Genomic DNA, 24162 nt, shown 5'->3' with positions numbered 1-24162 from the left:
AACTGGGAAGAACACATACTTTTGTGGTTACGAAGAGGGGAGGGAGGGAGGGAGGGAGAGGGTTTTTTATTGATTAATCAGTAGATAAGAACTGCTTTGGGTGAAGGGAAAGACAACACTCAATACATGGAAGGTCAGCTCAATTGGACTGGACCAAAAGCAAAGAAGTTTCCAGGATAAAATGAATGCTTCAAAGGTCAGCGGAGCAGGGGCGGGGGTCTGGGGAACATGGTTTGAGGGGACTTCTAAGTCAATTGGCAAAATAATTCTATTATGAAAACATTCTGCATCCCACTTTGAAATGTGGCATCTGGGGTCTTAAATGCTAACAAGCGGCCATCTAAGATGCATCAATGGGTCTCAACCCACCTGGAGCAAAGGAAAATGAAGAACACCAAGGTCACACGACAACTAGGAGCCCAAGAGACAGAAAGGGCCACATGAACCAGAGACCTACATCATCCTGAGACCAGAAGAACTAGTTGGTGCCCGGCCACAATCGATGACTGCCCTGACAGGGAGCACAACAGAGAACTCCTGAGGGAACAGGAGATCAGTGGGATGCAGACCCCAAATTCTCATAAAAAGACCATACTTAATGGTTTGACTGAGACTGGAGGAATCCCGGCGGCCATGCTCCCCAGACCTTCTATCGGCACAGGACAGGAACCATCCCCGAAGACAACTCATCAGACATGAAAGGGACTGGTCAGCGGGTGGGAGAGAGATGCTGATGAAGAGTGAGCTAATTATGTCAGGTGGACACTTGAGAGTGTGTTGGCAGCTCTTGTCTGGAGGGGGGATGGGAGGATAGAGAGAGAGGGAAGCTGGCAAAATTGTCACGAAAGGAGAGACTGAAAGGGCTGACTCAATAGGGGAAGAGCAGGTTGGAGTACGGAGTAAGATGTATGTAAACTTATATGTGACAGACTGATTGGATTTGTAAACGTTCACTTGAAGCTTAATAAAAGTTAATAAAAAAAAAAGGTATTGCTCAGCAGGACAAAATTATCCCTGAAGTCTGTTCTGGTCCCACCATAAAGCTTAAAAACAAGCCTTGAAAGGATCAAACCATTTCCAAATAACTTAACTGCACCCCAGTACAAAGCTCAAAAATACTTAAAGGAACACAAATGCCAGAATCCAATAAGATAAAATTCACAATGTCTGGTGTCTAGTCAAAAATTATCAGACATACAAAGAAGCAGGAAAATATCATACATTATTGAAAAGAGAAAAAAATCAATTAATAAAAAAGACCTAAAAGTGACAAAAGTGATAGGATTAGTAGATGAGGACATTAAAACAGTTATTGTAAATATATTCTGAGGTTCAATGTAGGGAAAAGCATGTACATGTTAAAGAGAAGCATGGAAGATATAAAAAAGACCCATCAAACTCCTAGAGATGCAAAGTACAATGTGTTAAATACATGGGATGGGATTAACAGATTAGACAATGCAGAAGAAAACATCAGCAAACTTGAAGATACAGCAATAAGATCTATGAAAAATGAAACAGAGGAAAAAGTCTAAAAAAAGGCACACAATATCAGTGAGCTGTGGGACAACCTTAAACAGCCTAATATACATGTAATTGGAATCCCTAAAGTAGTAGGAAGGGGCAAAAAATGTATTTATTTGAAGAAATAATGGCCAAAATTTTTACTGAATCTGATGAAAATGATAAACCCACAGTTCTAAAAAGACATTTTGTTAGAATTCTGATTGAAAATCAGATGTGTTCATTCGAAGAGCTCTTTCTGGCTCTAGCATATACCACAAACCATTTATGAAGCTCTCAATGAGTACTGCAGGTCTGAATATACTGTAAATGTACATCTGGGATTAATTCAAACAAACTGGTTATGAAAGAAGACAGAAAAACAAGAACTTACCCTTCCCTAGAATCCCCATCTGACTTATCAGTTGAACTTGTGGAAGAACTTAACTCCTCCTCAGACAGACAACGAGGCAATTTCTTTTCCTATCAGTGTTTACAGAAGCAAAATCCCACATGAGAACACAATCAAGATGTTGTATGTACAAGCCTTAGATGCAATGTCTAGACACAACGTGCATCTAGGTGCAATTTAACAGTAGAAACTAATGGATATAAAAATTGAAGCTACTTTACCCAAATGATACCCAGCTCACCCATAATGTTCACAAGTGAAGCCTGAGGAACAACAAGGTAAAATCTTATAAGGTCCTGGAAAGCCTCAACTGTGAGGGAATTTCCTTTCTGGAAGAGAAAGTTCTGGTCTTCCATCTCCCAGTCAGAGGCACGATCATTAAGAACACTGGCATTTTAAACTAGATCCAATGGTACCTAAACCAAGGTTAAACTGCTTTAAAGGATGACCTGATATGATTATTACACAAACCGTATAAATTTGGAAGATGGAAAGGGTAATCTCAGTTAGTGAAACAACTAAATAATGAAACATTTTTAAAGAAATGAATCTTCGTTATCTTCAAGAGCAGAAAGTCCCTATTTTTAAAATAACAATATACTTCTATACATAATGCCAGAAACCAGAAAAATGGATGATTACGCCCAGGCTATTACTACACAGAAAGGTGAACGAGGGTCAGAAACCTTGCAATTACCCATTTAGCCACCAGATGATGACCCCACATCATCCACAGGAGAGAAGGTGAGTTACAATGACACAAACATGAAACTGTGGAAGGAGCACCATGTGGGACTAAAATCTGGTCAGGCAGAAGATTTCCAGGTAACATGGCAGAATAATGAAAGTGCTCCTTAGTGGAGGCCCTTAAGAAGTCTTGTTTTAAAGATTACCTAAAAAATATTTTTAACTAGGCTACCAATTGTTTATAAGTGTCTGAAAAATTCATGCTGGGTCAAACATAATCCCTTTAATATTATTTACCAGTTCCTCTCCTCACCAAGAGCGAAAGGTGAAACTTAAGTCAGCCCTGTCCCAGAAATAAATGGAGCTGGCATTTAAAGGTTGACTGTATTAAGCTTGCCATGCCAGATGCAGACATGTCCGCCTTTCCCCTTGGGAGTACGTGATGTACCTGAGCAACGCTGCTGTCAGCAGAGAATCGTCTGGCAGGGATGGGCTGGCCTTCCTCCTGAGGTTTCCCTGGCCCCACTGCACTCAGAGCTCTCCTCACTGAAGGGCCTGTAAAAGTGATCACACCCAGTGGTTGGCTGTGGTGGGCTGGCCTCAACTGAAGGCTTTGTACTGGGTATGGAAGACACCAGAAGATCTAGCCCAGAAGCAACACAGACAGCATACTCATCATCACTCTGGTGTCCAACACCTCAGCTAAAATCTCAGCTCTGATTCTACCAGTTCTGTGACCTTAGGCAAGTTACTTAACCCCTCTGAGCCTCAGTTTCCTCAGGTCCAAAATGGGGATAATACTGACTACCTGTGACAGTTATATGAAGATAAAATGAGATAATGCCTTTAAGATGTTTGCCATAATGCCTGAGACATGGTCAGCATTTAATGAATAGAAAGAGCTGGTATGGAGCCCTGATGGCGCAGTGGTTAAGAGCTCTGGCTGCTAACCAAAAAGTTTGAATCCACTAGCTGCTCCCTGGAAACATTATAGGGTAGTTCTACTTTGTCCTCTATGCTTGCTGTGAGTCAGAATCAACTCAATGGCAACAGGAACTACTATTATCTTTAGATAATAGAAATAGGAATGATCATACCCCTCTACCCAGGGCAGCACCATCCCCCCCTTACTCTCTCTGCTCCTAAGAAGACGGCACTTCCCTAACCAGCCAACTCTGGACACAGTAACAAGTTAAACTGTCCCTTGTTTTCCCAGTATGGAACCTCCTAGATAATCTCCTCTGGTAATACATGTTCCAGGCCCAACAGCCTATGTTGATTTTTTTAAAAGGCTTCACTAAGAAATTTCAAAAATTCTTCCAGATAGGTTCCCAAATGGATTCTGATGCCTGAAAATTCTTAACACCTCACTAAAAGGAGCCCTGGTGGCACAGTGGTTAAGTGTTTGGCTGCTAACCGAAAGATCATTAGTTTGAACCCACCATTGGCTCCACAGGAAAAAGATGTGGCAGTCTGCTCCCATAAAAATTACAACCTTGGAAACCTTATGGGGCAGTTCTGCTCTGTCCTATAGAGTTGCTTTGAGTCAGAATCAACTCGATGGCAACGGTTTTTTTGTTTGTTTGTTTTTGGTTATCAGAACCAGTACACATATCCATAAGCCACACCATCAACCCCCCATAGGTGATGGAAAGAGGATAACTTTACCTGAGGGGCACATCTCTTCCTGGGACTGCTTTAGTCGCCTCCTCTCTCTTGCTGATAATGGTCGATCCTTTCAAAGAAAGTCACAGAGTCACGTACATTCCTACTCACTATTCTCAGAACATCTACAACATGTGAAGTCTCAGCTAGCACTACAGAAAATGTCTTGCACTGGCCTTTAAAAGGATGTCCATTTTAAACCAGTCCACAATCACAGCCCTCATTTCTGGGAAGCAGTCATTTCTGGGAGGACAAACGGGGAATTCTGCATTTCCTGTATTCAAAATCTACCTCTCCTTAATTAACTGCAATTCTAGTGGAAATGACCAGCCCTGGAACAAAATCTGTCCATTTTAATCAAAGCTTTTGCTGAGAATCACGAAGTTGTCCCTCCAGTGTTTGGCAAAAAGCAGGGTTAAGGTGTTTTTAAATATAAAACTTCACAACAAGCAAAGAATTTTGCAACCAAAAAGCTGTAGAAGGTTTAAGAGTCCCACATATACTCCCACAAACCTTTGATGACGAGACCTCATTGCTCCTCGAACTGCTCACAGACCCACTGACCGCTCTACTTTGGTTTTCAGCATCCTCTCGTGTTGACCTGACATCTACATTTCCAACAGCGGGAACAGAAGGCAACTGTCTAGGAGAAACCTCTTGGAACTTCAAACAATTTAAAGAGAGGGAGATTACATTATCAGTTTCATACACAGCCACCTCTGGAGTTCTCCCATCAACAGGTCCCCTATGAATTAGTATTTTGATCTCAAAACTTTAATAAAACCTCGTATTATTAAAAGAAACTCTGTCAAAGGTGAATGACCAACTAAGAAGCTTATGGAGAGGGCGCTGGTGAAAGCACTTGAAGAAATGAGGTGTTAACACGGTTCTGTGCAGAGGGTGAAGGCGAAGGGTTCTTCAGCATAACACGGGAGGGGTCGGATTTACCCTCGCTAGCCTATTCCTTTAACTTTCAAAATGATCTGTCCATCTTTGCTGGGGAAGATAAAATCCTTACTCGGCTTCCAACTCACTGATATTTGAAAACTAATATTTTTCATCTTGCCATCAATGCCCTTCTCTCCATGTTTCCCTTGCATTTCTTATGTGCTGTTTTGGCAGCTGTTGATCACTCTACACAGAAATCGAGCTGCCCAAAGTCTACTTCCCAAGCAGCTGCACAATGACTTGTTCCAAAGAGATCTCCACCGACCTGCCTCTTTCCCCCGCTGCGCTCAGTCTGCTCTCTCCTCTTCTGCCGTCGCTGCCGAGACTGGGAGGGCTCCGACCCAGAGATGTGTGGCTGTAAGCCTGGGCGGATTCTGGCCTGTTCTTCTATGATACATTCAGTAGCAACTGGATCCTTAAAAAATAAAATGAAAAAACAAAAATACAGAATGATGAATTAATTTTTTGAACTTCCAATGGCCAAACCCCACACACTCACTTTTAAAATAGTAAAATAAAATGAAGAAGAGTTTGTCTTTCTCAAAATGAATATAGTGTTGAAAGGCAAAGACAAAATGCTGACATTAGTTATCCAAATGTTCTGGCTTTTTTCTCTCGTCCCTTAATTAAAAATGAATAATTATTTTAATTAAATTACTCATATTGTCATTAACCTGAAACTACAGATGTTTAAATAAATTAATTAATTAAAAAAAATAAAGAAAATCTCTTCATAACTTTTAAAGGTTTTCCATTCAGAAAAGAAACAAATGCTTCAAATGATATACAACTTAATATAAACTTATTTCCCTAAAAAGTACTGAAAAGAGCATTGAGTTTGAAATCAGATGAATCAAAATATGTGAGAAACTTAATCTCCTGGAGCCTCGGTTTCCTTATCTATAAAATGAAGATAAAGCCACCCACATTTTGTATTATCGATTAAGGATTAAATGAGATGGTGTATTAAAATTATTGAGGACAATTTCTGGCACATATTAGATGCTCAGAAAACGAGAGCTACTGCCAGCAGGGAGCCCCGGTGGCGCAATGGTTACGAACTCAGCGGCTAACCAAAAGGTAAGCAGTTCAAATCCACCAGCCGCTCTTTGGAAACCCCATGTAGCAGTTCTACTCTGTCCTATAGGGTCGCTATGAGTTGGAATCAACTCAACAGCAAAGGGTTTGGTTTTGGTTTGGGTATTGCTAGCAGTAGTACTGATAAAATAAATTACTTTTTAAGTTATAGAGATCACCAGGGACTTATTTCGATAGCTGGCTTCAGAAGTACTGCGTTTCAAATATTAAAATAAAATAGATTCTTGCAATTATATTTAACAATGTTTACCTATCAGAATATCTGGGTTTTCAAGTAGACGGACACTGGGAATTGATTATCAATCAACACATTTTTATCAAAAGCCTATTATGTGGTACATTTAGAAAGGAAAACAAACGTTGCAATATTAATACAAGGTAAGGCTGCTTTTTAAGAGCCAATAGCATTAATATAACATTTTTAGATCCTCTGGAAAACACAAAATTATGACTCCTATAGGTAAAATAGTTTTAATGTTTATTACTTAAACATTACAATAAATATTGGACATGAATAACTATGTTGTTAGGTGCCATTGAGTCATTTTCGACTCATAGCAACTCCATGTGACTGAGCAGAACTGCCTAATACGGTTTTCCAGGCCATAATCTTTACGAGAACAGATCGCCAGGTCTTCTCTCCTGCAGAGCTGTCGGGTAGGTTCAAACTGCTCATCTTTTGGTTGACAGCTGGGCACTTAACCACTGAGCAACCAGTGCTCCTTAGTTTTAACTATAAAATATATTAAAGGATTAAATTTTACAATATTATATAATAAATTAATTAACAAGGAGATTAAAACAGTAAACAACTAATTGATTCAATTCTGAAGAGGGAAATAAACCTTTATTTCTCTGCTGGCAATAAATATGGAGTGTCCAAAATAAGGCTTACACACGTAAGAGAATGACAGAAACCAATAGCTTGAGAAGCTTCTCCATGAAATCCAACTGGTCCTGAATAAAACTTCTTCCACTTTTATAAGCAAGAACAATAAACTGAGAAAAATGCTGGACATGAAATTATATCAAATGAACAAAATATCTGTTCTAAAAGCCAGTTATAAGAAATGAACTTGATCAGGAACAAGACTAGAATGTCCACTTTCACCACTTTTATTCAACATTGTACTGGAGGTTCTGGCAAGAAAAAGAATAAAAGGCATCCAGATTGGAAAGGAAGAAGTAAAGCTAACTCTATTTGCAGATGACATGATCTTGTATATAGAAAATTCTAAGAAGTCCACCAAAAGAATAAAAAAAAAACAACTATTAGAATCAATAAACAAGTTCAGCAAGGCTGCGAAGATAAATATACAAAAATCAATTGTATTTCTATACACTAGTAATGAACAACTTAAAAACAAAACTAAGAAAATAATTCTTTTTACAACGTCACAAAAAGAATAAAATACTATGGAATAAATTTAACCAAAAAAAAAAAGGTATAAAGCTTGTTCACTGAAAACTATAAAACATTGTAAAAAACTCAAGATCTAAATAATTAGAAAACATCTCATGTTCATGGAAAGAAGGACTTACATGTTGGCACCAGCAATACACTCCAAATAATCTACAAATTCAACACAATCCCTATCAAAATCCCAGATTTTTTTTTTTTTTTTTTTGCAAAACCCGACAAAACTAGTCTTAAAATTCATGTGGAAATGCAGAAGACCCAAAATAGCCAAAATAATTTTGAAAAATAAGAATAAAGTTAGAGGACTCACACTTACAAATTTCAAAACCTACTACCAAGCTACAGGAATCACAACTGTGTGGTACTGGCATAAAACCAAAAAAACTAAACCCATTGGCATCGAGTTGGTTCCAACTCACAGCGACCCCACAGGACACCGCAGAACTGCCCCATAGGGTTTTCAAGGCTGTAATCTTTATCAAAGCAGACTGCCTCATCTTTCTCCCATGGGGCAGCAGATGGGTTCGAACCCTCAACACTGGGTTAGCAGCCAAGCATTTAACCACTGCCTCACTGGGGCACCTTGGCACTGGTATAAGGAGAGACGTACAGCTCAGTGGAACAGAACTGGGAGTCTAAGATAAACCCTGACATTTACGGTCAACTGATTTTTGACAAGGGTACAATGACAGTTCAGTGGGGAAACAACGCTCTTTTCAATGAATAGTGTTGGGACAACTGGATATTCACATGCAAAAGAATGAAGTTGGAACCCCTCCCTCATGCCATACCTAAGAATAATTCAAATGGATTATAGACCTATAGGTAGGCACTAAAACTATAAACTCTTAGAAGAAAACATGGGTATAAGTCTTCATGACCTTGGATTTGACCATGGTTTCTCAGATATGACACCAAAAACAAAAAAGACAAAAGGAAAAACAAACAAATTGGACTTAATCAAAATTTAAAACTTTAAAAAAGAATGGAAGATAATGCTTAGGGAACACCGAGCTTCTGTTAAGGGTAATGGAAAAAACCAGGAATGGTGATGGTTGAACAACATGATGAACATTTTTAATGTCACTGAACTGTACACAGTCCTACGAGTCGGAATCAACTTGTTGGCACTGGGTTTGGGGTTTTTTTTTTTTGGCTTGGAGCTGTACATGTGAAGATTGCTGAAGTGGAAAATGTTTTGTTACATTTACCACAAAAAAAAAAAAATTAAAAGCTTTTGTGCTCCAAAGGGTATCATCAAGAAAGGAAAAAGACAACCCACAGAATGGGAGAAAATATCTGCAAATCATGTATCTGATAAGGGGCTTGGATCTAGAATACATAAAGAACTCCTCCAACGCAACGAAAAATAGATAAATAAACCAAGAGTAAATAAAAATGGGCAAAGGATCTGAATTGCTATTTTTTAGGAGACAGACAAATGGCCAACAAGCACATGAAAAGATGATCAGCATCATTAGTTATTAAAGAAAGGCCAATTAAAGCCACAATGAGATACCATTGCACATCCACTAGGATGGCTATGATCAAAATGACAGACAATAACAAGCAAGTGTCGGTGAGGATGTAGAAAAATGGCAACTTGCCTACATCGCTGGTGGGCATGTAAGATGGTGCAGTTCCTGTAGAAAACAGTTTGGTAGACCACTGAGTTACCATAACCAGTTGCTCTCGAGTCGATTCCAACCCATGGCAGCCCCACGCGCGTCAGAGTAGAACTGTGCTCCATAGGGTTTTCAATGGCTGGTTTTTCAGAAACAGATCACAAGACCTTTCATCCAAGGTATCTCTGGGTGGGCTTGAACCTTCAACTTTTCAGTTAGCAGCCGAGTATATTAACTACCTGCACTATTCAGGTACTACGACCCATTACTTCCATTCTTAGGTATGCACCCAAGAGAACTGAAAACTTATGTCCACACAAAAACTTGTACATGAATGTTCACGGCAACATTATGCATAATGTGCAAAGAACCCAAAAGCCAAACCACTGATAAATGAATAAAATATTTGTAAAGATACAATGGAACTCCTTTAGCAATAAAAAGGAATGAAACACTGATGCACGCTACAAAATGGAAGAATCTTGCAAAGATCATACTAAGTGAAAAAAGCCAGTTGCAAAGAACACATATGACTCCGTTTATATGTAATGCCCAGAACAGACAAATCCACAGAGGTCTGGTTGCCAGGGCTGGGGGACGGAGAAGTAGGGAATAACTGAAACTGGATGTGGGGTCTCTTGTCGGAGTGATAAAAATATTCTAGAATACAAATTTGTGAATATAATAAAAATCACTGAATTTTACACTTCAAAAATAAAGAGTAAACTTTTTAAAAAAGACATGTGAACTTGAATATAATTTGACAGCCGTGCAAAACAAGCTGGACATTTATAACTTCATAAAGTGCTAAGAGTTCCTGTGTCCAGGGAAAGCTTAAGACTATATTTTGGTTTGAATCTAATGCCTTTAAATGACAAGAACATTACACTTGTACTTTTCCATAAAAACAAAACTTCATTAAAAACATTTTAATATAAACTTATAAAATAGTTTTATATACATATTTAATGGAGCCCTGGTGGCACAGTGGTTAAAATGTTCAGCTGCTAACCGAAAGATTGGCGGTTTGAACCTACCAGTAGCTCTGCAGAGGAAAAGACCTGGTAATCTCCTCCTATAAATATTACAGTGTAGGAAAACCTATAGGGCAGTTCTATTCTGTCATATAGTGTTCCTATGAGTCAGAATCAACTCAACAGCACACAACACATTATTCCTATAAAAGATGATATGTTAAATATAAAAATATATTTAATACATTAAATATAAACATGTATTTAACATATTAAATGTAAAATACATCCGATGTGATATTAAATACATTTAAAAGATTATATTCTTTTACATGTAAAAATTTAAATTTATTCTAATGTTCTGGCTTTCTCCCTAATCCTCAGCTATAACCATGCTTCATCTAACAGGCTTCTTACCACATTCAAGTAGAAAACAGTCTGTAAATTTACTCAGAAGAGCCTCTTATTATCAAAATCCTTCTGTTTCTTTCATTTTCTTCTCTCTCCTTCCCCCTTGATTCCAACATACACTTTTTTATTCCTCAAGTTAAGAAATCAGATCAATCTACTAATTTATCAAAAGCAAGAGGGGATGTGATATTACCTAATTGTTGGGACTTTGCATCCACCTGAAGCACTAAGGAAGAACAATGCAGAAATCAAGAAAAAAAAATACACAATGAGTATGTTTCCACCAGGTACATAACACCAGGGTATACGGGAGATCTAAGAACCCCTCAGGTCTGTTCTTTGGTTTCTCCTATGTTTAAACTGATATACAGAATAACATTTTCCTAAAACAGCAACTAGAGCATAACCAAATAACACAACCCACACCACTGTAACCGCCCTTTCCCACCCTCTCTCTGAACCCAACACCTCACATGCATTACTCACCTGGTCCTTTGGCTTTTGGTCTTTGCTTAGAAGCAGCAGAGGCTTCACTGGGTCATTCCCTGCCTCAGTGACATCACCTGAGGACCATGTGGGAACTAGGTTTTCCAGCTGAGCTATGGACTTAGTGTTATCCTGCAGTCTCTCCTCCTTCACTTGAGAAATATTGCATTTACCTTCTAACTCATTAGAGAGATCTAAGTGTCCTGGCTGAGTCTCCTGAACTAAGTCGCCACCCATTGAGTCCTTCCTTTCTGCAGGTAAGATGTTGATATTTACTCTGCTGATTGTGGCCAGTGACTCTGCAGTATTGCTCATGTCTGGTTTGTAGGAGTGGCCTTTCAGACTGGTAGATGTCTTCAGTGGGCCAATGACCACAGGTGTCTCCTGGGACGAACACATGTCTTCTCCCTAAGTAAAAACATGCTTCCAAGTTATTACAGTACTCCTCATGCTGTAGACAAAAATTAACTTAAAATGGATCAATGGCTTAAATCTAAGAGCTAAAATTATAAAACTCTGAAAAAAACATAGGTGTAAATCTTCATGACCTTGGATGTGGGAATGGATTCTTAGGAATGACACCAAAAGCACAAGCAAGAAAAAAATAAGTAAATTGGGCTTCATCAAAATTAAAAACCTATCACCGAGATAATCTTCAAATCTTAAACCAAAAATATTCCCTGAAGTCTTCTTTAAACCAAACAATTGTTGTTGTTGTTAGGTGCCATGGAGTTGGTTCCAACTCATAGTGACCCTATGTACAACAGAACAAAACACTGCGTGCCCGGTCCTGCACCATCCTGATAATCGTTATCTTGAGTCCATTGTTGCAGCCACTATGTCAATCCATCTCACTGAGTGTCTTCCTTTTTTTTGATGACCCTCTACCAAGCATGATGTCCTTCTCCAAGAACTGATCCCTCCTGATAACAAGTCCAAAGTATGTGAGATGATGTCTCACGATCCTTGCTTCCAAGGAGCACTCTGACTGTACTTCTTCCAAGACAGATTTGTTCGTTTCTTTGGCAGTTCATGGTGTATTCAATATTCTTCGCCAACACCATAATTTAAAGGCATCAATTTTTCTATGGTCTTCCTTATTCATTGCCCAGCTTTCGCATGCATGAGTTGATTGAAAACACCATGGCTTGGTTCAGGTGCACCTTAGTCTTCAAGGTGACATCTTCGCTTTTTAACACTTTAAAGAGGTCTTTTGCAGTAGATTTGCCCAGTGCAGTGTGTTGTTTGATTTCTTTACTGCTGCTTCCATGGGTTTTGATTGTGGATCCAAGTAAAATGAAATCCTTGACGATTCAATCTTTTCTCCGTTTATCATGATGTTGCTTACTGGTCCAGTTGTGAGCATTTTTGTTTTCTTTACACTGGACTGTAATCCATACTGAAGGCTGCAGTCCTTGGTCTTCACCAGTAAATGCTTCAAGTCCTCTTCACCTTCAACAAGCAAGGTTGTGTCATCTGCATAACGCAGGTTGTTAATGAGTCTTCCTCCAATCCTGATGCCTGTTCTTCTTCATATAGTCCAGCTTCTCGGGTTATTTGCTCAGCATACAGATTGAATAAGTATGGTGAAAGAATACAACCATGACACACACTTTTCCTGACTTCAAACCACACAGTCTCCCCTTCTTCTGTTCCAGTCACTGACGCTTGATTTATGTACAGGTTCCTCATAAGCACAATTAAGTATTCTGGAATTCCCATTCTTTGCAATGTTATCCATAATTTGGTATGATCTACACAGTCGAATGCCTTTGTGTAGTCAGTAAAACTCAGGTAAACATCTTTCTGGTACTCTCTGCTTTCAGCCAGGTTCCACCTGGTATCAGCAATGACATCCCTCGTTCCACGTTCTCTTCTGAATCTGGCTTGAATTTCTGGCAGCTCCTGTAGATATACTGCTGCAGCTGCTTTTGAATGATCTTCAACAAAATTTTACTTTCGTGTGATATGAACAATATTGTTCAATAATTTCCGCGTTTGGTGGGATTACCTTTCTTGGGAATGGGCGTAAATATGACCCTCTTCCAGCTGGCTGGCCAGGCAGCTGCCTTCCACATTTCTTGGCATAGCCCTTCCAGTGCTGCATCCATTTGTTGAAACATCTCAATTGTATTCCAAACAATAGTTTAACTTAATCGGCAATGAATGTCTGCCTTGAGCATTGTGCTCTTTTAAGAACTTATCTACATGAGATCAAATTGACAACAGGAACTTGAAAGATTAGATAGGAAACTTAGGGGGCAGTGAGTTTATATTAATAGCAGAGGAACAGCTCAGAAAAGGAGGGTAAGAATGGTCGCACAACTCGAAGAATGTGATCAATGTCACTGCATGCACATGGGGAAACTGTTGGATTGGCTTATGTTCTGCTGTGTATATTCTCAACAAAAAACAAAGAAAAAATTTATCAAAAACAAAAATTTTATGCTTCAAAGAACACTATGAAGAGAGTAAAAAGATAACCCACAAAATGGGAGAAAATATTTGCAGGTTATATATTTGTTATGTTATGTATCCAGAATAAATAAAGAATTCCTATAATTCAACAATAAAAAGACAACTCAATTTGAAAATGGGCAAAGGACTTCAACAGCCATTTCACCAAAGAAGATATACAAATGGCCAAGAAGTACATGAAAAAATGCTCAACATCATTAGTCATTACAGAAATGTAAATCAAAACCACTATGAGATACCACTTCATACCCACTGGGCTATGATAAAAATGATGGATAACAAGTGTTAGAAAGGATATGGAGAAACCGGAACCCTCATACATTGCTGGTGGGGATGTAAAATGGTTCAGTCACTGCAGAAAAGTTTGACAGTTCTTCAGAAAATTAAACGGAATTACCATATGATCCAGCAATTTCAGTCCTAGGAATACATCCAAAGGAACTGAAAACAGGCACTCGTACCCAAATGTTCACAGCAGCACTATTCAATAGCCAATAGTCAAAAGGCGAAAACAACTCCCAAGTCCATCAATGGATGAATGGATAAACAAACTGTGGATAACACACTGTGGAATATACATATCCATAAGAAGGAAATAAACCCAAAAAACCAAAGCCAGTGCCGTCGAGTCGGTTCCAACTCATAGCGACCCTATACGACAGAGTAGAACTGCCCCACAGAGTTTCCAGTGAGCACCTAGTGGATTCAAACTGCCAACCCTTTGGTTAGCAGCCATTGCACTTAACCACTATGCCACTAGGGTTTCCAAGAATTAAATAAGTACTGATAAATGCTACCAAGTGGATGAACCTCAAAAAACATTATGCTGTATTAAATAAGTCAGGCACGAAAGGACAAATATTGCATGATTCCATTTATAGGAAATATTCAGAATAGGTAAATCCAGATTTACCTGTTTACCTACAATAGGCAGAAAGCAGATGGGTGGTTGCCAGGGAGTGGAGGGATGAGGAAATGGGGAGTAACTGCTAAATGGTCACAGGGTTGTATCTGGAGGTGATAAAAATGTTTTGGAACTAGATTGAGGTGGTGATTGCACACCACTGTGAATGTACTAAATGCCACTGAATTGTTCACTTTAAAATGATTAATTTTATGTTATGTGAATTTCAGTCCAATTAAAAAAATATATTCTTAAGTGAAAAAAAATTAGTACAACACTGATTTCATGAGCAGTTTGACAGCTCACTTTGGATAAAGTGGGCTAAATAAACCATCTTCACTAGCATTCTTTCTTTACAATACAGACTTAACTGTACAACAAAGCATAATCATTTCACATAAAATAACTTTCTTAGGTTACCCATCATTTTAATGGTAGCTTTTAAAAAGAAACATACCACTATGTATGTCTTGGAGCCCTCAGAGGAGTGTGGTTGGGGTGAGATTACTTCATTATTTGATTCGGCTTTTCCAGAAACCACTGTAGCAACAGGCTTGGATTTAGAGTCACCATTTTTAACATTATTCTTACAGGTTTTTCTTCATGAGAAGGAAAAGAAGAAAAAGTTATTATCAATATATTGAAGATTAAAGGTTTTTAAGTAATGTGCAACCTATCTGTATTACCCTCCTTTACAGAACTGCTCCATTTACAGAAAAATCATCTTCCAAAAAGCTAGGGGACATTCTACAAAATACATAACCAGAACTCCCCAAAAATATCAAGGACGTGAAAAACAAGAAAGGTCTGAGAAAATGTCACAGACCTGAAAGAGACTAAAGTGATGTGATGACTAAATGTGATGTGGTGCCCTGGACTGGATCCTGGCACAGAAAAAGGACGTTAGCAGAAAAACAAGTGAAAGCCAAATAAAGTATGGAGTTTTGTAACATACTGATGTTGGTTTCTTAGTTTCGACAAATGTACCGTGGTGACGTAAGATGTTAATGACAGGGGAAGCTAGGCAAGGGGTACACAGAACTCTCTGTACTATCTTTGTAACTTTTCTATAAATATAAAATTACTTCAAAATTAAAATTTTATTTTAAAAAGTCTTTGGGAAATTGTCTCATGTAACAGAAGCACCAGAATAAGTTTCATCGCCAACTGTCTTATTTGTGATACCATAACTGCTTTGCCAAGTTTGAGAATAGAAATATTGGTATATTCAGTTGACTTGCAGTGTAAACATATAAACGAATAACATCACTGCCTGTTTTACTATATAGTTTCAAAAACTAGGCTAAACCTCCAGAGAATTCCAGTGGAACCTGAAACCCAGTGCTGCGGGAGTTCAAAGGTCTGCTGAGAAATTACAGACACTGTGAACAAGAAGATGATCCTTCTTTATCTCCTGGAGCCTCTGTAGAACTGCCCCCTCTCCTCCCAAATCTAACATGGCACAAGGCAGAAGGAGAAGCCAAAGAGACAGTGAAGGTCTCATCCAGTCCCAAGTCTTAAATCCTGGCACCTATGACACAAAAAAGAGCCCTGGTGGCACAGTGGCTAAGCACTTGGCTAACTGAAAGATCAGTGGTTCGAATCCACTAGCTGCTCCACAGGAGAAAGATGTGGCAGTCTGCTTCCATAAAGATCACAGCCTTGGAAATCCTATGGGGCAGCTCTACTCTGTCCTATAGGGCCACTATGAGTTGGACTCGACTTGATGGCAATGGGTATGATGCAAGAAGAGCTGTTTGATGAAGACAGAACCTGCAAGTTAAAGAAAGGAATTCTTTTCCTTTTGAGAAGTTATATGAATAAAGAGGGAACCTTATGCTCTCGGAAATTTGAGCACTATTTTTTAGAACTATTATCTGACGTTGAAAATAATGCAATAGATTTCTTAGATAATCTCGGACTTCAATACGGTTTCTAGGACAGCCTTTTTTTTTAAAAGAAACATCCTCTATATGTCTTGGAGCCCCCTGAGGAATGTTATAGAGAGTTCTCTAGATTTCTGCTTTTAGCAAATAAGAACGTGTAGTCTAGTCATGCAACGTTATCTTTTAATTCATGTTTAAAAAAAAAGACTCAACATAAATTCTTGTATATGAAAATTATAGATGCTACCCAGGTAGTGCAGTCTGCACTTGACTACTAACCTAAAGATTGGTGGTTCAAACCCTCTCAGCGGTACCAAAGAAGATAGGCCTGACAATCTGCTGCCATTGGAAACCCTGGTGGCGTAGTGGTTAAGCGCTACAGCTGCTCATCAAAAGGTCGGCAGTTTGAATCCGCCAGGCGCTCCTTGGAAACTCTATGGGGCAGTTCTACTCTGTCCTATAGGGTGGTTATGAGTCGGAATCGACTCGACGGCACTGGGTTTTTTTTTTATTTGCAAGGGAAGTCTCTTACGCCTTTGTGGCCTCCAAAAACAAGGAGATTTGGTGCTTTATGTAAGGTTGCCTCAGGATGCTCCTCACAGATGGTCTTTCTTCAGGCCTTTTACTTAGCATTGTTCTTATCAGTTCTGCCAACTCTGGGCTGTAATCTTTTGGCATTGGTGGCAGCTGCAAAGAGAGTGATACCACAATTACGACTTAATAGTCTTGTGCAGCAAAGTAGAAGAAGGTAGAGGTTTCCGGATACTTATATAAAATCATGTATACGTGTAAGCAGAAAACAGCTAGCACATCAGATCACAGGACACATACTGGTGCCCCAGTTATAACAACAAGTTGTAAGATTCTAGACTATATCCAACAGCCTGGCAGTCCCATTTGGGGATGCTCTCCTTCAGAAACAAAAGCATGAGTTTCTAACGGTATATGCAGCAGTATTGTTCCTGCCATTGTAAATGACTGGAAGCAACTTAAATGTCCATCCAGAGGGAACCTGGGTAATAGATTATGGAACATTTTCTTATAGAACACTAGGCAGCCACTTAAAAAATGAAAAAGACTGACAGGTATCAACCTGAAAGGATATCTCTCACATATTAAGTAAAAAAGCAAGTTGTGGACCAATGTGAACAACCTGATTCCATTTCTTTTTTTAAGTATCTCTGTGTATAGGTGTATATATGCACTCAGAGTTATGTCAGTATAAAGATGGGAAAAGTCAGGAAGGCCAAGAACCAAACCGCCAGCAGTGGGGATGGACGTGGACAGGAGGAGAGAGAAATTTCATCCCTTTCTTGTTGGATTCTTTAAGTAGTGCAATTATGGGCAATTTTTACTTTTTTGTGTTTTTCAGTATTTCCAAATTAACAAATTTAATGGGTCTCGGTATAATATTAAAATCATTAGATCATTTCTGGTCTTAAAACTTACTGATGCTTGAATGCCTGGCATTGCATAGGGCAACTAGCCTCATAAGAACTAAGGTATAAAGGTAGTCTCTCAGCATCCATATCATACACAACGCTTTCTGCAATTCTCAACTAGCTGTCAGAGATTGGAACAAGTTCAAACAAAGTGGGCTCATTTTAAATGGTGTCCATTTAACCATAAACCGCTCAGGAGACGATACCAATAGCCTCTCAGGGTACCTGCAAGGTACAAGGTAGAGGTTTCAAAAGTCTGATTCCTCTGAGTTACTAAGCCACCTTTAAAAATTAATATTAAAAAAATTAGCAATCTTGTTCTCCTCCCCACAGAAGGGATCCAGCATCCTTAACTAGCCACCCAAAGCCAATTTTTACTCACTTTTGCCAGTAGCTATTTACAAAACTGTATTAAATAAATCTTGCTTCAAACATTAAAAACAATTCATTCTAGAATATTCTTTACCTTTCCTTCAATAATCCGATAAACTAAAGAATTCATGTCTTTTGCATTGAAAGCATGCTTCAGGGTAGCCATTTCATATACACAGCATCCTAGAGCCCAAACATCAGACTAGGAAAGAAAAACAGTAGAGAGTTAAATGTCAGAATGCTTTACTTACCTACCCTCACCCCACCCTGGTGGGTTCTAAAATTACGAATACCGTCCCAGAGTCAGGGGAAGTCAGCATGCACAGCCCAGGCCTACCTTATAGTTGTAGGGTTTGTTTGAGAACAGTTCAGGACTCATGTAGTAGGGCGTGCCAATGAGGGTGCTAGCCATGTCACAGTGGTTCTCTAACACTCGGGCAATTCCTAGGTCACCCACTTTGATAATATTTGCTTTTGTTAGGAAGACATTTTGAGTTTTCAGATCTCGGTGAAGGATGTGTCTCTCATGTAAATACTAAGGAGAGAAATAAAATTTCATTAAATACAAATATATTCCTGGCTTCTTACGTACCAACCACACCTGCATGAGTTAAAAAGCCTTAGTTACTTACATTTCAACACATTCTTGCTTTATAATCTCCAAATAAACGGTCTAATTTATAACTTTCCAAAGTAGTAAAATTAAGTATTGTGCATTTATCTGCCCAGTACTCTTCCCTGGTGCCCTGACAGTTAATACCAGTTTAGCATTACATGGATCCTGTTAAAAATATGCTTACAAATTCCTACTGAAGGTAGAAGGACATTTTACCCAATGCCAGATACACACTCCTTGCAGACCCATGAAATCCTCAGCTTAATGATATTTTCAAATATAGCCAGACCATTTCTATTTAGAGAGAAATATCTTAGAATTCTACCAAGGTCAATTAATTCTGGATAAGCCTACTCGGTTCCAGAGCGGTATCTCATGAACAGTCTCACTTTTGGATAAAAAAACAAGCCAAACCCGTTGCCGCTGAGTCGATTCCAACTCATAGCAGCCCTAGAGGACAGAGCAGAACTACTCCATAGGGTTTCCAAGGAGCGGCTGGTGGATTCAAACCGCCAATCTTTTAGTTGGCAGCCAAGCTCTTAACCACTGAGCAACCAGGGTTCCCACTTTTGAATACATGTATATTAAGACACAAACTTGTTCTGCATTTCTACCCACTCTGCCACAGCAGGTTAAAGCCCAAACCCCCACAGGTTAGGCATATTAATTAGCCCAGCCTCCTTGCAGCATGACACAGCTGACCAGCCATTTACAATGATAGTCATTCTTCGATCTTTGTCAACTCTGCAATAAATCAACTTTGCTATAAATATTAAAAGAACAGTGAATTGGATTCCATTGCATTAAGACATGAAATCCATGTCTAGTTCAATACAGGTAGCACTCATTCAGAAACTTTCCAACACTATAGCAAGAGGGGCTAAGGTCACTTCATAACTAGATTTGCCAAAAGACATTTCTTCATGTAAGCATTTGGGGAAAAGATGTTCTAAATCCACCTGCCATCTCCCTGCCCCCTTGGAGCAAGTGGGCTGCTGTGAGTCTGGACAGTACCTGCAGAGCCATGGCGATCTGAACAAACCACTCCACCACCTGACTCTCGGGCAGAAGCCGGCCCTTCTGCTCCTTGAGTTTTCGGTACAGATCACCTCCTTCACAGAAGCCCATGACAATGTAGAGCAGACCGTCCCCTCCCTCCCACGACTCTTTGTAGGTGACAATGTTGGGGTGCTTCAGCTGAGACAAGAGCTGCGCTTCCTGCTCAGCAGCCCGCCGCTCTCGGCTGGAGGCATTTCGAAGGTTCAGTTTTTTGATGACATACTACAAAGAAAACACATGTTTTCACAATGTGCAAATAAACATAGTTTTATAAGTTCACAGATATTTCAGGGCTCGAAACAAACCCTCTGGAGCCTGTCAAATAACATGTTTACTTTATTACTCACAAAGCACAAAATTGGGAAGTGTTTGCTACTGCTAAAGACACTTTTTGAAGGTTAGACTTATAGCACATGGGGGGTCACAAAAAATTATCTTTTCCATCTGCATTTTACGATTTCATTAATGGCTAAAAAATGAGTTTGAGTTAGCATACCACTAGATCAATCATAAAATCTGTGGTAGAGTGTTTAACCTCTAACATTCCCCCCAAAAAGGAAGCCACAAAATATGCCTTGAATGTACAACGGCCAAGAGAATGGGTCCACAGTTTGTATTAGATGCTCAAAGGGATCTTTCAAGCCAGTAAAGTTAAAATCACAGATCTTCAACATACAAAATTATCCCCACCTAAAAAAATTCAGTATCCCCTAACACCTAATAACTGCCCTCAATCAACTGAAAAACCGTACAACTCATTCATTCAACAAACATGTACATGTGCTCTGTAAAATGTAAACTACTACTCAAATGCAAGGGGCTATTATTTCAGCCATTCCCCCACCCTCAGCTCAAAAAATCCAACGGCCCAATGCCTGCTAACAAATCCGTTATGCCTCTCCTTGTGTTCCAGGCAGAGCGACTGGCACCTGAGACAAGGCAGAAGGGGCAGGAGGGCCTTATACTTATGGGGACACCTACTCTCAGCTTGTCCGGAGCAGCCTGTTCATACCTATTGTCCTGGTGTAATTATTAATAGTGCCTCTTTTCACTTTCAAAAGAGTCCGAGTTTGTACAATATATGATCACCCTATTAATACATCACATTAAGGAACTGGTTCATTAAGCTGAGGGTGATGGTATAAAGTGTTTTAAGCAACGAAGGAGTGACAAAATCAGATTTGAGTTTTTAAAGATCACTATGGATGCAGGGATAATGACAGACTGGAGAAGAGCAAGTCAGTAGGCAACGAGACCAGTTGGAAGGCCGTGGCCATGGCTTAACTAGAGATAATGGTGTCCCGGATTGGAGTGGTACCAGTGGAGTTAGGGAGAAGATCTGTTGGTTTAGCGACAAATTAATATAATCAGTGAAGAGGAGGGTGTTAAGTATGACTCCCAGTTATCCAGCTTGGGCAAGTGGCTGGCTGGAAGTGCCAATCACTGAAATTGGGAATGTGAGAGGAGGTCTGGTGGGAAGATGAGGAGTTTTAAGTGAGTCCAGCAGCTTAGAGGTTACATGTTTGGGGCCGTCCATTCAAGCTTGCTAGGCGCTGCATTAGGTCCTGATAATGCATGGTCCCTCAAGAATTGTCATGCCCCGTCCCCCCACTCTTCTCCCTCCCCCCGCAAACCCCGTAGATCAAGCACACAAATCAATACTACGAAGGGGACATACACGGAGTTTGGGGCGCATATTAGGGCCGGGCCTAGTCTTGAGGGTCTGGGACAATTTCCCTGAAGAAGTGCCATCCTAGATGAGCAACCTTCAGACGGCCCCAGGCCTGGCCCTTGGGAAGGCGCCCTCGGCGCACTCCTGCACGCCCCTCGCCGGGCCCCCACCCAGCCCACCTGCCTGCCGTCTCGCCGGTGCCTCACGAGCGTCACCTCCCCGTAGCTGCCCCTGCCCACGGCCCGCAGGTAGCAGTAGGCAGCCAGGGGCATGTTCCCGACGCGGGCCCACAGTCGGCATGCAGCGGCGGCAGCGAGCAGGAGGCCCCGCTCATGCCCGGGAGGCGGCGGCAGTGTCCGCCGCTCTGGCGGCCCGGCCGGGGCGGGTGAACCGAGACCCGGCCCACCCCGACGCCGCTGCCATAGCGATCCCAGCCGGCGCAGTCCCGCGCATGCTCCGTCTGCCCCGGAGGATTCGCCATAAAGTGGAGGCGCGGGCCAGAGCGGTTCCGTCGCGCCCGGAAGACTCGCCATAGAGCAGAGGCGCTCGACGCGGCCAGAGCGGCTCCGCCAGCCTCTACGCACGCAGCCTGAGCCTCGGCATCACCGTCAGAATGCGGAGACAATAAGTCTCGCAAGCTTCCGCTTATTGAGCACTCATTTGTTTTAAGCGCTTTACAAGGATTGTTCATTCATTCTGCACGTGTTGACTCCTTGCTATGTGCCAGCCTGACAAAGTCCCCGCTCTCCTGGGGCACATTTTCTAATGGAAGTGACAAATTCTAGGCTTTACAAGTAACATTTGTTATATTTGCTTTATCACGTTATCTAATGACCTATCCAAGGAGGCCTGGTGGCACAGTGGTTAAGTGCTTGACTGTTAACCGAAAAGTTGTTGGTTCGAACCCACCAGCCGCTCCCCGGGAGAGCGATGTGCCAGTCAGCTTCCATAAAGGTTACAGCCAAGAAAACCCTATGGAGTGGTTCTACTCTGTCCTGTAGGGTCGCTGCGAGTCCAAATCGACTGGGGGGCGATGGGCTTGTTTGGTTTAACGACCTACCCATCCCTCTGTACGTTCATCAATTCATCTTATTTTTTTACACATTTCAAAGAAATTGAAGACGTTAGTACACGTCATCTTTAACACCTCTGCCTGCATATATTAACTTATTAACAGTTCATGATGTCTTCTTGTGGAGATTAAACTTATATCAAGTGGAATTCACAAATCTTAAGTGTACCAATAGATAATCTTGACAAATGCATATACCTACACAACCCGAAGTCTTTATCCAGATACAGAGAAATATTTTCAACCTTTTTTTGTTTGTTTTCATTATCAACCACTAAGGAACCTTTTAAGACAGTTTTTTTTAAATCACCTCCCTGTGAAATGTTAATACCACAAATATACTGTGCATCTGTTTATGTATTGTGGCACTTTTGAGGGCCAGAAACCATTGTAAATTCCCCCCCCACACACAATTTTTGCCCCATTGGGGCAATATTACCCCCTTGAAAATGCATAATACGGAGCATTACCATCACCCCAGAATGTTCATTCATGCCGCTTCCCAGTCAATACTCAACTCCCTCCAGAGGCCACCCTTTTCTGATTTTCTTCACCATAGATTACTCTTGCCTAGTGGCAAAATGGAATTATATTAGATACTCTTTTGCTTCCTACAGCGTAATATCTGTAAGATTCATCTGTGTTTTGCAGGTTTCAGTAATTCCTTTTTATTGCTGAATAGTGTTCTAATTACATAAGATGCCACAATTTGTTTATTCTTTCACTTGTTGATGGATATTTAGGTTGTTTCCAGTTTGGGGCTATTATGAATAAAGTTGGTACAGCATGTCTGTGGTATTAAAATTTTGTGGGGAAGAAGTAGTTAGAAAAAAGTATCTAGAGAGTTTCCTTAGGGGGTTGATTTGAAAAAAAAAAAAAAGGTTGAAAATGCTTCTCTGTATCTTGATAAAGGGTTTGTGTTACATAATTAAAAAAAAAAAAAAAACCTCAAATTCACTGTCATGGAGTCACTTCCTACTCCTGGCAACCCTGTGTGTTATACAGTAGAACTGCTCCATGGGGTTTTCTTGGCTGTAATTTTTATGGAAGCAGATCACCAGGCCTTTTATCCTTGGTTCTGATGGGGGTGTTGAACCACCAACCTTTAGGTTAGTAGCAAATTTTGCCACCCTGGAAGCCTGATCAAATCTTTATATGCATATATGCTTTCATTTCTTGGGTAAATATGTAGGAATGGAATTGCTGGGTCATAGGGTGGGCATATGTTTCGTTCTGTAAAACCAAAAGTTTGGTGGTTCAAACCCACACAGTGGCTCCACAGGAGAAAGACCTGGTGATTTGCGTCCATAAAGATTGTTGTTGTTGCTGGGGACCATAGAGTCAGTCCCGCTCATATTGACCCTGCATTCAACAGGATGAAACACTGCCCGGTCCTGCACCATCCTCACAATCGTTGTTATGCTTAAGCCCA

At 40.3% G+C, this 24162-nt stretch overlaps 1 protein-coding gene across 4 annotated transcripts in view; it reads right to left on the bottom strand.

Moving 5' to 3' along the window:
* NEK4 (NIMA related kinase 4) overlaps positions 1–22009 on the bottom strand; it is a 44813-nt gene extending 22804 nt beyond the window's left edge. Inside the window, exons 1-12 of one of the 4 annotated variants that reach the window (XM_003409845.4) lie at positions 21838–22009; positions 19942–20208; positions 18649–18846; positions 18406–18513; positions 17030–17184; positions 15069–15210; positions 11230–11637; positions 5481–5630; positions 4781–4930; positions 4271–4337; positions 3051–3157; positions 1898–1986 (exon numbers count right to left, since the gene is read on the bottom strand). In XM_003409845.4, the coding sequence (XP_003409893.2) occupies positions 1898–1986; positions 3051–3157; positions 4271–4337; positions 4781–4930; positions 5481–5630; positions 11230–11637; positions 15069–15210; positions 17030–17184; positions 18406–18513; positions 18649–18846; positions 19942–20208; positions 21838–21930 (1934 nt within the window). In that variant the 5' untranslated portion in view covers positions 21931–22009. The remainder of the gene's footprint in view (positions 1–1897; positions 1987–3050; positions 3158–4270; positions 4338–4780; positions 4931–5480; positions 5631–11229; positions 11638–15068; positions 15211–17029; positions 17185–18405; positions 18514–18648; positions 18847–19941; positions 20209–21837) is intronic. The other 3 variants (XM_064274396.1, XM_064274395.1, XM_064274397.1) reach the window with 3 other exon arrangements.
* Between the last annotated feature and the right edge of the window lie 2153 nt (positions 22010–24162).

Source organism: Loxodonta africana, chromosome 22, assembly GCF_030014295.1.
Source record: "Loxodonta africana isolate mLoxAfr1 chromosome 22, mLoxAfr1.hap2, whole genome shotgun sequence".
NCBI classification, from domain to species: Eukaryota; Metazoa; Chordata; class Mammalia; order Proboscidea; family Elephantidae; genus Loxodonta; species Loxodonta africana.
The sequence above is the reverse complement of the archived record's forward strand: the minus strand, read 5'-3'. Positions and strand labels throughout refer to the sequence as shown.